Below are 13,927 nucleotides of genomic sequence, written 5' to 3' on the forward strand. Positions count from 1 at the left end.
GCGATGAGATTGAGAGTGAGTGAGAGCTTGGACCGATGGTGGTGAATGCTTGGAACGTTGGTGAGAGGCTGCGATCTTGGGTGGCGTTGCTTGAAAGTGAGTGAGTGAGTGAGAGTTTGAGCTGAGATTGAGAGAAAGAGAGAAAACAACCTTATCGGAGGTGCAGGTGATGGCCGATGGTGACAGAGATCAAAGGTTGGGGAGAGCAGAGTGATGTGAGGAGAGTGTGAGGGAGTGAGAGCAGCCGAGTGGGAGAGTTGCTGTTGAAGAGTGAAGAAATGAGGGATTAGGGTTAGAATATAGGAATATATATATATATATATATATATATATAAGGTGTTTTTGTAATTTTAGGGTACTGGGTTTTTAACCAGGCCGGGTCTCGGGTTTTTTTTAATTAAAAAAAAAAAAAACCATAACCGACTCTATTCTTAATCGAACCGAATAAAATCCATCCCATTAGAGTCGGGCCGGACTGGATACCCACAGGTCGGGCAAAAATTACCATTTCTACTTTTAGGGTGCTTTTCTAAGAATTGAAAAATGCTCTCATTGCCCCCCCCTCCCACAGGTTCATTGTCAAAATCAAATGGGCTGTGCGGTGTGGAATTTTAAACAATAATTTTTAATTTTTAAATAATATTATACAATTTTTCACACCTTTTTTCCCCTGAACATATTTTAAAAAATACAGATATCCCAAAGTTTCTAGGGCAGCCAACAATAGCGGCTTTTCATAGAAACAAAAGAACAATTATAGGACCGAAGAACTCTTTTTTTTTAAATGAATAGGGACCCAAGAACTCCTTTAATCGAAAAGCCAGAACAGACATCAATTAAAAATGATACTGAACAATAAAAGAGTAATTCTTAGATACTTTTGAAGCACGAAAAATTGTGATTTCTCTTCTTACATTTATGATAGAATCTGTTCATTAAATTCATAATAAAATCCACTTTGAATATGAGAAAAAAAAAACATCATTTCACAATATTTCGAAACTACCTACAAATTTTCAGTAATAAAAAACCCATTCTTCTGTCCGTATATAATACATTCAGTCACAGTGTTTGTTTTTGAGTCGTTCGTGTTCGTCGGATTCCTAGCTCATCCGGTGGCCAGTGGGTCACTCACTGACATCACCACTATCGTACCGTCCCACAAATAACAATTTTTAACAATTTAAAGCTTATCTGACACACCTTAGCTGTCCTCACTGCAACGTCTTTTAAATCTGTCTCCCTTCTCTCATAAACCCTACTGCCCCCATCTCATCTTTCCCGATATTTCAAATAATAATCACTTCTTTCTTTTCATGGAGCCAACCCCACTTTTACAAAAACTTTCTAACACAGGAAAAAATATATATTATAATTCAAATGCCGACAGTAAAATCCTAATTTGAATTAGTCCAATACACTCAAAAGCATAAATTAACAATTTCTACCATTACCAATGCAATTATTATAAAATTTTCTTCTTTCTTCTGTGATATGCTCACACCTTATTGAGTACTTGACCAAATACAATTTCTCTATTACATGATCAAACTAATTAAAAATGCAGAATTATATTATATATACAACAAAAAAATTAGTGGGAACTTGCATGAAGCACCCATCAATATAGTAATATTACATGCCTTATTATTTTATACCCAATAGAAAATATACAAAAAAATAAAAATAAATAGTGGGATCTTGCATGAAGAACCCTTCTATATAGTAAAATATTATATACCTAATTATTTTATACCCAGTAGAAAAAAAAAATTCAAAAATTCTCTCTCTTCCACATTTACAGTGCAAAATTTGTATTTTCCTCCGTCACCGCATAGCCATCCAATCCTAGATCGCCACCTCATCAATAAATCTCCACAATGCTATAAATGTTTTCCCAAATCTTTAAATCTCTGCACCAATTGGGTCCCACTCCCCGTAAAATAAAAGTTCCACCACCTCCTCATGGAAAAAATTATATAAGTCCAGCTGTGCTCCATTATTATTTTTGCATGCAATCGCATCCACGATACAAAAAGCCAATTCAATTAGCTGGCAACTTCGAATCTCCACCCACCCAATTAAAAAAAGCAAGCCACGCCACGTGTCGCGATCCCATTAGCTGAAAACTCTCGAACCTTGACTACTACTCTCATGCGACCAAATAAGGAAAACAACTTTATCTCACGTAAAATTAAATAAAGGGTGGAAAGAAATAGTTTTCCAACTCATTTTAAGGTTACTACTTGCTTCTAAACATAAATAAATAAATTTAAAAAAAGATGAAGAGATAGTTGTCCAAAATATGCTTTTGGAAAATGATTCATTTTTCATGTTAATGCCAACAAACAAAAGATAAACAAAGTTACTCTATGATCTATTGAAAGATAAAAATAAATAAAACTACCTGTTATAGTATTTCAAACTTAATTTGAGCATTCACGAATCACGTTAGGGTCTTTAAAATAGGAACGAATTAGCTTCCTACATGTCCCTTAAAATTACATCCCTACACTCTTTTAGGTAGGAATGGCAACGGGTCGGGTTCGGGCCATGTTTTTACATACCTGGATCCGACCCGCAAGTCTAGACCGGCAACCCAAATTTGGCTCGATTATTAATCGGGTTTTTTTCTCGAGGCCTAGACCCGCCCCGCCGGGCCCTGCGGCCCCGTTTAGCCCGCAGCCCAAATCATGGCCCAACCAAAATTTTTTTTTTTTGAATGAAGCCCAAATTCATTTTTGTCTCCCATCTCCGTTTAGGCACTGCATTTACAACAAACACAAAACACAAAATACACAATTTCTTCCACAATATATTACAGTTACACCACAAAGTCTCAAAATTTCAAGTCTTTAAACTACAATAACTAGAAGTAGCACAACCCATCAGTTGAAGTCCATAGTTTAAGTAGAAACACCAAACAAAAAAATTGAAACAAACATCTCATATTCTCAGAGACTCATATTAAAACAAAAAAACAAAAAAAAAAAAAACAAAACAAAACAAATTAAGAGAAGTAGAGAATAGATCGGCATTGAGAACTTGGGTCGGCGATGAGATTGAGAGTGAGTGAGAGCTTGGACCGATGGTGGTGAATGCTTGGAACGTTGGTGAGAGGCTGCGATCTTGGGTGGCGTTGCTTGAAAGTGAGTGAGTGAGTGAGAGTTTGAGCTGAGATTGAGAGAAAGAGAGAAAACAACCTTATCGGAGGTGCAGGTGATGGCCGATGGTGACATAGATCAAAGGTTGGGGAGAGCAGAGTGATGTGAGGAGAGTGCGAGGGAGTGAGAGCAGCCGAGTGGGAGAGTTGCTGTTGAAGAGTGAAGAAATGAGGGATTAAGGTTAGAATATAGGAATATATATATATATATATATATATAAGGTGTTTTTGTAATTTTAGAGTACTGGGTTTTTAACCAGGCGGGTCTCGGGTTTTTTTTATTAAAAAAAAAAAAAAAAAAACCATAACCGACTCTATTCTTAATCGAACCGGGTAAAATCCATCCCATTAGAGTCGGGCCGGACTGGATACCCACAGGTCAGGCAAAAATTACCATCCTACTTTTAGGGTGCTTTCTAAGAATTGAAAAATGCTCTCATTGCCCCCCCTCCCACAGGTTCGTTGTCAAAATCAAATGGGCTGTGCGGTGTGGAATTTTGAACAATAATTTTTAATTTTAAATAATATTATACAATTTTTCACACCTTTTTCCCCTTAACATATTTTAAAAAATACAGATATCCCAAAGTTTCTAGGGCAGCCAACAATAGCGGCTTTTCATAGAAACAAAAGAACAATTATAGGACCGAAGAACTCTTTTTTTTAAATGAATAGGGACCCAAGAACTCCTTTAATCGAAAAGCCAGAACAGACATCAATTAAAAATGATACTGAACAATAAAAGAGTAATTTTTAGATACTCTTTAAGCACGAAAAATTGTAATTTCTCTTCTTACATTTATGATAGAGTCTGTTCATTAAATTCATAATAAAATCCACTTTGAATATAAGAAAAAAAAAACATCATTTCACAATATTTCGAAACTACCTACAAATTTTCAGTAATAAAAAACCCATTCCACTGTCCGTATATAATACATTCAATCACAGTGTTTGTTTTTGAGTCGTTCATGTTCGTCGGATTCCTAGCTCATCCAGTGGCCAGTGGGTCACTCACTGACATCACCACTATCGTACCGTCCCACAAATAACAATTTTTAACAATTTAAAGCTTATCTGACACACCTTAGCTGTCCTCACTGCAACGTCTTTTAAATCTGTCTCCCTTCTCTCATAAACCCTACTGCCCCCATCTCATCTTTCCCGATATTTCAAATAATAATCACTTCTTTCTTTTCATGGAGCCAACCCCACTTTTACAAAAACTTTCTAACACAGGAAAAAATATATATTATAATTCAAATGCCGACAGTAAAATCCTAATTTGAATTAGTCCAATACACTCAAAAGCATAAATTAACAATTTCTACCATTACCAATGCAATTATTATAAAATTTTCTTCTTTCTTCTGTGATATGCTCACACCTTATTGAGTACTTGACCAAATACAATTTCTCTATTACATGATCAAACTAATTAAAAATGCAGAATTATATTATATATACAACAAAAAAATTAGTGGGAACTTGCATGAAGCACCCATCAATATAGTAATATTACATGCCTTATTATTTTATACCCAATAGAAAATATACAAAAAAATAAAAATAAATAGTGGGATCTTGCATGAAGAACCCTTCTATATAGTAAAATATTATATACCTAATTATTTTATACCCAGTAGAAAAAAAAAATTCAAAAATTCTCTCTCTTCCACATTTACAGTGCAAAATTTGTATTTTCCTCCGTCACCGCATAGCCATCCAATCCTAGATCGCCACCTCATCAATAAATCTCCACAATGCTATAAATGTTTTCCCAAATCTTTAAATCTCTGCACCAATTGGGTCCCACTCCCCGTAAAATAAAAGTTCCACCACCTCCTCATGGAAAAAATTATATAAGTCCAGCTGTGCTCCATTATTATTTTTGCATGCAATCGCATCCACGATACAAAAAGCCAATTCAATTAGCTGGCAACTTCGAATCTCCACCCACCCAATTAAAAAAAGCAAGCCACGCCACGTGTCGCGATCCCATTAGCTGAAAACTCTCGAACCTTGACTACTACTCTCATGCGACCTGTCCATCTTCCCAGCCAAAGCGAGCAACACCTGCCACGTGGCGTCACCTTCTTGGACCTGATTGTTGAACAGTAGGGCCCGCCTGTTCCGTTGGTCCCACAAGTTCTTTTGTATGGTGCTTAGGTTTGTTGCCGCCACGTGTTCTAGAATCGTTCCCAAATTTCCCACGTCCCTCTCCGCCACCGTGAGTGATATCTCCGCCCAGTTCACGGCGGAGGGGAAGGGCAACCGGATGCCATCGGCTATTATTACCGGCACGCAACCCAACACAACGGACTCAACCAGCCTCGGGCTCCACGGGGCCCACCCCAACGGACATAAACAAAACACAGACCGCACGATTTCTGACTGGTAACCGGCAAATCTATGCCTCCTTAGATAAAACCTCCGGTCACTATTGAATTTCCTCCATATCACCGTCCTCACACGCCTAACCAAAACAAGGAACACAAAAGTCAAATTAGACAACGCATTAGACAACACCCACGAGGGTAATTTAGTCAAGAAAAAAAACATAAAACACATGATTACAAGTTTGATTAGGGAAAATAATGAATCAATCAAATCAATTACTTGCTGTAAAATCGACCGCTGATATTTTTTGGATGGACCTCCATTTTGCCCCTAAAGAACACGAAAATATTTCTCCGACCAGTCACCGGAAAATTCTCTAAGGTTGTCCGTACACTTTCCGGCGGAATATAAGGTGGGATTAACACATTCTCAACTTCCTGACATGGGTGCTTGTATTTGACACCAAAGGTTTGCAATATGATCGAGTTTTTTAGGAACCCAGGTATCCCATCAGCAACTGCCACGTCCTCCTTCAAAGCAGAAAAAACAGAACCAAAACATGTTTTAGAAACACATTAAACAAAGAAAGATTAAAAGGGTTTTTTTTTTTTTTTTTTTTTTTTGGAAATGGATTTACCATGGCATGGAAACAAGCTCCGTAGTCATGGGAAGCGACGAAGACGTGGTCGGAGCCTTGGGTCCGATTCCAAAATGGGTACTCTGATGAGATGAGTTGGATAGCTGAGGAGATTAGAGTCCTGGCGTGACCAATGGCTGGGAAGCCATTGATGGTGCTGAAATTGCAGGACACGTAGACGGGTACGAAGAAAAAGTGGGCTTCGTAAGGATCAAAGGTCCTCACATTGCTGTTTAATAAAGCTGTGTGTATGGCAACCTCCGAGGCAAACAAGTGCTTGGTACACCTTTCGTTTGTGAGCCAATCCGTGTTGTAATTTGGTGGTAACTCGTACACGAAAATCTTCAAGTCCTTCAATAACCCTGTTGAGAAAAAGATCAAAAAAGTATATAAAGATGTTAACTTTTGACTAATTTGGCAATAAAAGTTGAAACTTTTGAGCTAGAATGTGAGAAAGAAAAAAAAATGATTGGACTTTGAACCTTGATCGTCCGTGGATTCTTGGAGATGAGAAGCGTTTGTGGACTCGAAAAGAGCACGAGAGGCGAGGATGGTTTTGGCGTTTGAGACATGGGTTTTGGTTAGAGAGGTAGGTTTGTTGGGAGGGTTATTGTTGGTGATGAAATAGGAGCTGAAGAGGTACAGAGACAGAGAAAGCCAGAGAAACCATTTGTAATATTTGAAAAAGCAGCTCTTTTCTTGGGCTCTGCCATATTTGGTGTGCAATAGTCTCATTTTCAGATAGAACCCCCTCTTCTCCTTTGAGGGCACCTTCGTCTCCACCATCCCATTTAAATTAAAAAACCATAGATTACGTTTTAGTGGTTGGGATAAAGCTTTCGGTTCTTGGTCTGGCGATGAAGTGGAGACTACGGAAAATAGTGATTGAAGAAGATATGATGAGTTTGTTGGCACTTCGTTTTTGCAACCAACAATAAACGAAAAAATATAATAAAAATTGGGTTTGGACCAAATTTGTTAGTACATCTTTTCAGTTTATGGGGTTGGTTCAGTTCTGGTGCTCCCAAACTAGAATAGAAAAATACATGGAACTGTCCTGGCAAAAGACAGAGAGAGAGAGAGGGGGTTTCAGGGATTCACATGGTGATGGAGCGGAATGGACAGCGGCGAAGGTCTCGGTTTCTATGCTTGGTTTTGGTCCTTTTCAGAATTTTGACGACTTCAATGACCAAAACACCCTTGTTGGGTTTCCTAGTAGTTTGAGCTGTATGTGAGAGAGTATTTTTGTTTGGGAAATTAAGAGTAATTTGCTTCTGCAATATTTGCCGCGACTCGCTTACGTGACAAATTATAAGATGCTACGTTTACAATAATTTTACAATATTTATATAACAAATCACAGGTATTTAGTTATTATTAGTTCAAGTTTAAAACTAACACTAAAATTACTTTTTTGCCCTAACAATAACAACTAGTAACAACCTGCCACTTATAATTTGTTGTAAAAATGTTGTGAATATATCATTTCTCAATTATAAATGGTGAATTTGTAGATTCATAAAAATCAATAACTTTTACGTGGACAAATTGCAATAAAAGTTACGAAAAAAAATTGTAAACTTAACATTTTTCATAAATAAAACGATTGTTCACTTGTATTATTAGATAAGATTTGTCCTAAAACAGCGATTGAATCCATTTAAGTGTAACATCATGATCAGCATATATGTGACTTTTACTAATGAAAAGGAATAATATTATATAGAGAGGTGTGTCCAGCTGGGTTATACTTATGTGTTTGTTGAAGACCTCAAATTGCATTTGATGCACCGTTGAGATTATTCATTCTTCAAAGCTAAGGCATAGCAACATAGTGTAAAATGTTTGTTGGGTGGTCGTAGATATTAATAGTGGTCTTAATTCTTGAAGAGACAAGAATCAGTTGAAGATAAGGGCAATGTTGGAATAGAATATATGGGGTGACAAAAGTTTGACAATGTGGCCAGACAGCCAGTGGAATTTTTTTTTTCGGTGTGAAAAAAGGGGCACTTTGGGCTTTTAAAAATGCATATTTATGAAAGCCTGGCTAAAAATATGTGATTAATATTCAAAGAGAAGATAATGATGAACCTAAAATATGTTTAAGATCCCTCAAATTGAATCATCCTATTCTTTCCTGTTTTTATTTAAATAAATGACATATGTTGCATATTTAACTAGGATTTTTTTTTTTCATCCAAAAAAAAAAAATTTATGATTGTAAAATGACATATGTTGCATATTTAACTAGGATTTTTTTTTTTCATCCAAAAAAAAAAAATTTATGATTGTTTAAGAGAATTTTAACCTACAACGTCTGTTTCTTACCATCAGACAAAGACATCAATCAGTATATTTGATTATGATTCAATTGAAAGAAATCATTTCCTGTTTAAATTTATTTTTATATTATCACCGCGCTTCCTTAGTGCGGTGGTCACTCCATAAGTATAAGTGATTGTGAGGTATGGGGGGTAAAAGTCGGGGTTCAAGCCTTCAGGAGGGAGCATCATACACATTTACACTTAGATTAGGTTAAAGTAGAAACTCTATCTCATATAAGATAAAATAAAATAAATTTACTTTTATATTAACACTAAGAGTTATACCAAGACCTTTGCAACTTAATGTTTATTTCTTAAGACGTTCAAGATTTTAATTTTAATCTCCCAACTATCCAAATATTAGGGGATGGCTAATAATGGTTATTAGTTACAACCACAGCCTATTGATGAGGATTGTACTGCAATGTGCCCTAATTAATCGTTTGCAGCATGTATACAAAAATATGGGTTGGGGCATATAAAATGCAAGTAGCTTAAGTTAGTGATGGTTTGAATTGAATTCGAAAACAAGTGGGCCAGGCAAATGACGTAATTATACAACCCCTAGTGGTTGTTAATCCAGCTATTGATAAGCCATGACAAACTTTTTATATATTTTTTTAATAGGAAAAGTTAACAGTTTTTCCTAAAATCATTGGTTTATAAAATATTTTTAGAGATTTTTATGAAAAATAAATAACTAATTTTTTTGCGGTTTTTTATTTATTTTTTCATAAAAATATATTAAATTTTTTATAAAATAGTATATTAACATAGTAAATGCTCTAAGAGCGCCCATTAATTGGACATTTTTTTACATTGAATAAATTTTAGACATTCTAAAGATAATTAGATAAGTAATTAATACTTTAAATACATATTTAATTTTGGGCAATTGGATGTCCTTTTAAGTAATTGGGAACCTTTTTCTAACCTCTCTGGTAATTGAAGAGGCAGTTTAGTCACAAAATATAGTGATGGTATAAAAAAAAATCCAAACTCATATTATATTATTTGTAGGTTTTAATTACTTCAATTAGTAAAGTCGAATATCATCGAACAAAATTTGGTATTCAAATCCCACTAACTCAAAAAAAACAAAAAACAAAAAAACAAAAATCAATTGATGTGCTGATTTGATAATATAGAACAATTATATCACAGAATGAACCCTATAAGTTGAATTCTATTGTATCTATATAATATAAATAAATTATTTATGATCACTTTCTTGGAGTAAATAATAAATGAAAAATGATATTTTTGCATTTATCTCTCTCACATGGTAAAAACTTAATAAAAACAGTGAACTGCACCAGACTAAAGATATTCAATGTATAATATATACTATATATATATATATATATGTCATACATACAAACATAATTACTTTACTGTCTCTGCCACAATAGAAGGGCTGACTTGAATCATTTAATCAATTGAGAGAGAGTCATTCAGTCTTCCATTGTGTCTAAGAGTCCCATGCACGGCAAGAGTGCGTTCTCGCTTACTTTTATAGCACTATAAAATTACTTTTATAGTCATAATTTTTCATCCATTGATATATATATATATATATTTATATACAAAACTTGTACATTTAAAATCACTAATATAATCAAAAGTTTCATAATGCTAACTACAAAAAAAATAACAAATCTACACATGAATATATGATTTCAATATTATTTTGTTCATTTTTTGGAGCTAACTTTATAAAACTTTTGACCGTATTAATAGTTTTAAATGCACAATTGTTGTAGGAAAACTTGTAAAGCTCAAATTATAATGAGTGAAAAATAAAAATAAAAACATGTAAATCTCAAGAAAAAAACTGCTTATAATGGGCTAACTTTTAGGAAAAGAAGGTATTAAAGTACGTCTTTACGAATGAATGGAATGAATTGGATAGTTGATATTTAAAAAATAAAAATAAAACCCTAAACTTTTGGATTTTGAAACTATGTAATTACATAATGGATCATATTTTTTAAAACTTTTTAAGTTTTCATAAGGAGAATGTGAGGATACTATACATTCCATTTCCATTACTCTAAAACGTTGGTTTTTAAAAATTAAAAAAAAAAAATTTGCTTGACAGCCTGAGTTTAAGAGAAGTTATTTGTGATTATTTGGCTATTAGTAGAGGATTCTAAAATTCTAAAATTTAGGATTTTTTTGCTTTAAAAAAAAAATCTATAATAAAAAAATTGAAAACCAACGGGAGTCATCCTTCAGTTTTGTTTCTAATTAAACTTAGGATGTATGAGTATTTTTAAATCACAAAATTGTCTATCTCAAACAAGAAAGCTCCTTAAATAATAGTATATAAATATATATATATATATATATTGAGTTATACTTATTTGTAGGATGTACTTATTATTATTAATAATACTTAGCAAATAAATATCATGCTTATCTACGAGACAATAGTGACTGCGCCGCCATATGAATTTAGCTTTTTTTAGGTTCATGGGGAACTCTAAAGTTTCAAATAATTTATTTATCTATTTTTTCCCCAAAAAAATAGATTGCTATATATATATATATATAATTAGTGATTCCGCCTTTGATAATTATTTAAACAGTAATTGTTTCCAATGGGCACTCAATCTTCTTAAAAAGTAAAAATACATACAATACAATACTTTATATCTATTTTTATTTTTTATTTTTTGAAACCGCTAATTAATTAATTCTAGGTACACAAAATTATTAGTGTTAGTTATGGGTCTGTTTGGATAGCACTTATTGTTGCTGAAAGTTGCTAAAAACTGATTGTTGCTGAAAACACTGTAGCAAAATAATTTTTAAATGTGTGAATAGTGTTGTGGGACCCACTTTTAATATTAAATATTGCATAAACAGTGCATGAACAGTGCGTAAAAAAAAAAAAAAAAAAAAAAAAAAAAGGAGAAAACGTGAAACGAAAACGTGCCGCAGCTTGCCTTGCAATCCAAACGCACGCTATATGCCAAAGTCATAACAGCTCAAAAGCGGTCCTTGCGGCCCTTGAAATTAATTATGGGTTGAATTTTCTATCTCAAAAATGACATCATTAGAGGAATTGTAAATTACTTGAGATGATTATATTTGGTCACATAAGCCATCATAATCAGGTTACTTCCTTGAGCAGCCAAAGCCAAGACATCCACATTTTATATTTTTGAGTGCATTCATTTCTGCATAATGAGTGGAAATGTGGAATACGTGTGAATTCAACTTAATAGTAGTATTACTATTTTGGTGGAATGGTATGTAATCATACGCATGCTATATTAATTAAGAGCTATCACGGTGGGAGCCATAATTTATAGATTTTTTTTTTTAAAGAAAGTTTCATCTTATAGCATTTGTTATTGATGATAGTTTTTTATCATCAGATCAAGACACTAATCAGTTTTTAGTGTAGACGAAGATTGAACTCTAAATATCTTATTCAACTATTAGATATTTTACCAGTTAAGCTAACTGAAACTCACGAAATCATAATTTATAGTAATTATTTGAGTTTTTAGTAAAATGTCTCTTTCTCTTGCTCGTTAAGGAAGAAGGGCAAGCCCAAAATGAATGCAAAGTCACATTCGCACTTAGCGCATTAAAACAATGAACTATAATTGTCATCTATTTGAGCATGACCGGGTCTTTATGGTAGTTAAGCTAACTGGAACTCACAAAACCATAATTTATAATAATTATTTGAGTTTTTAGTAAAATGTCTCCTTCTCTTGCTCATTAAGGAAGAAGGGCAAGCCCAAAAAGAATGCAAAGTCACATTCGCACTTAGCGCATTAAAACAATAAACTATAATTGTCATCTGTTTGAGCATGACCAGGTCTTTATGGATTTGGTCGTGTTAATGGAGCACAAGTGTTTTGTGAATACTTGTGGTTCTTGAAGAATCCCTAAAGATTGTGAAAGGCATTGTTTCACGGAAAAGTTTTGCTAGAAAAGATAGACCAAGAACTTTGTTATCATTAAGATAAAAAGAGCTTATAAAGTATGGGAAATGGGCCTGGAACAAAAAGTAATGTTAAAATGAAGAGAAGTAACCAACAAAAAAGAAAGGGGAAATTAGGAAAATAAAAAGTTACAATTTTTTAAGCTTTTTAAGTTTTCACAATCAGGACATGTTTGATTTCTATAATTCTATTTCTAAAAAATAGTTTTCTATCATTAGAATTACAACAAAAAACTATTTTAAGAAAAAACGAGTTGAGGTTCCCACGGTTCTTATTTGGCGATATAAATGTCTTTTAATTTTTTTTTTTAAATTTAAAAAAAAAATCAAAACAATATCTGAAAAATCTACTTTTATTTTATTTTATTTTCTGAAAACAGTTTTTAAACAATAATTTCTTAAAATACAATTAAAGGGAAGCCAGGCCATTGTTGCTAAGTGGATACTCAAATTGAAGGTGAGGTTACAATTGGATCTTACGGAATCTTAAAAAAAAAAAAAAATATTGGCCCCACATTTCATTTTCTAATTAACCTGTCCAAAATCAAGTCATAATTCTTTGTTGATTATTGCTTTCTTTTGGCCAATCGGAAAGAAAGAAGTGTGCGGTTGGAGAATAGTTTCATCATGGCTTAAATCATGAAGCTTTGTTTGGAATTTTAGATTTGGGTTATCATTATCAAGGGGTCATATATATTGTGCATCATTATGCACTCTTGGCCTTTTGCAGACTTTGGAGGAGATAATAAAAGTCCTTCCCTTCTGTCAAGCCGTTGCGGTGCAACCTCTTGGAAGAAACCAAAAGATGCCAAATTATTTAGAATTTTGTGGGTTTAAAGAGTGTGATCAAAGATCAAACTTTTGATAGCTTAATGATAACAATATTTGGAATTTTGTGGGTTTAAACAGCATGTTTTTCCATATAAGGTCTCTACTAGATAAATAATCATATTACTTAATTCATTACTCTTGTAATTTTACATTGAACTTAGTCCTTGAAAGACAGCTCTTTAAGGAGGTTGGAATGGACATTAATCTATATAGAATTTGGAGTTAGTAGTTAGTTTATTGACTTGTATTTTTAAGCATTAAATCTGTTTTCTTATTAAGAAAATGGATCGAGGTCAACCAGAACGATTATGCGAATATACGTTGATACTCGTCCAATAGATGAACGAATATAAAGCTCTATGACCAAAATGCCCATCTCTCCAACATTCGTTGTCTGGTCCTTATATACAAGGCCATATATACATCCACCATTTGTGGATAGCATATAAGATCGGCCTATTCATACATTATTGGAGTGAGAAAGGTAATGATTTTTTGTTTTTGGCTCTACTAATTAATGAAAAAATAAATTTTTTTTAATGAAATTAGTTGATTTTAGCTTTGACCAAAATAGTTCATAAACTTTAATGATTTTAGCAGTTCAAATTAAAATAATTATTTTTAATACTTAATTAACTTAAAAATGACAACTTTTAGTATTTAAAATT

At 33.4% G+C, this 13,927-nt stretch overlaps 1 protein-coding gene across 1 annotated transcript; it reads right to left on the reverse strand.

Annotated features, from left to right (window-relative positions):
* Positions 1–4,598: 4,598 nt before the first annotated feature.
* Positions 4,599–7,313, reverse strand: LOC111994196 (probable glucuronoxylan glucuronosyltransferase IRX7). The gene is made up of 4 exons (XM_024026069.2): positions 6,623–7,313; positions 6,141–6,502; positions 5,783–6,033; positions 4,599–5,639 (listed from the first exon to the last, which is right to left on the reverse strand). Exons 1-4 carry the CDS (start codon positions 6,924–6,926, stop codon positions 5,165–5,167), a joined length of 1,392 nt encoding a protein of 463 aa, XP_023881837.1. The 5' UTR covers positions 6,927–7,313; the 3' UTR covers positions 4,599–5,164.
* Between the last annotated feature and the right edge of the window lie 6,614 nt (positions 7,314–13,927).

Source organism: Quercus suber, unplaced genomic scaffold, assembly GCF_002906115.3.
Source record: "Quercus suber isolate HL8 unplaced genomic scaffold, Cork oak 2.0 scaffold_44, whole genome shotgun sequence".
Taxonomy (NCBI): Eukaryota; Viridiplantae; Streptophyta; class Magnoliopsida; order Fagales; family Fagaceae; genus Quercus; species Quercus suber.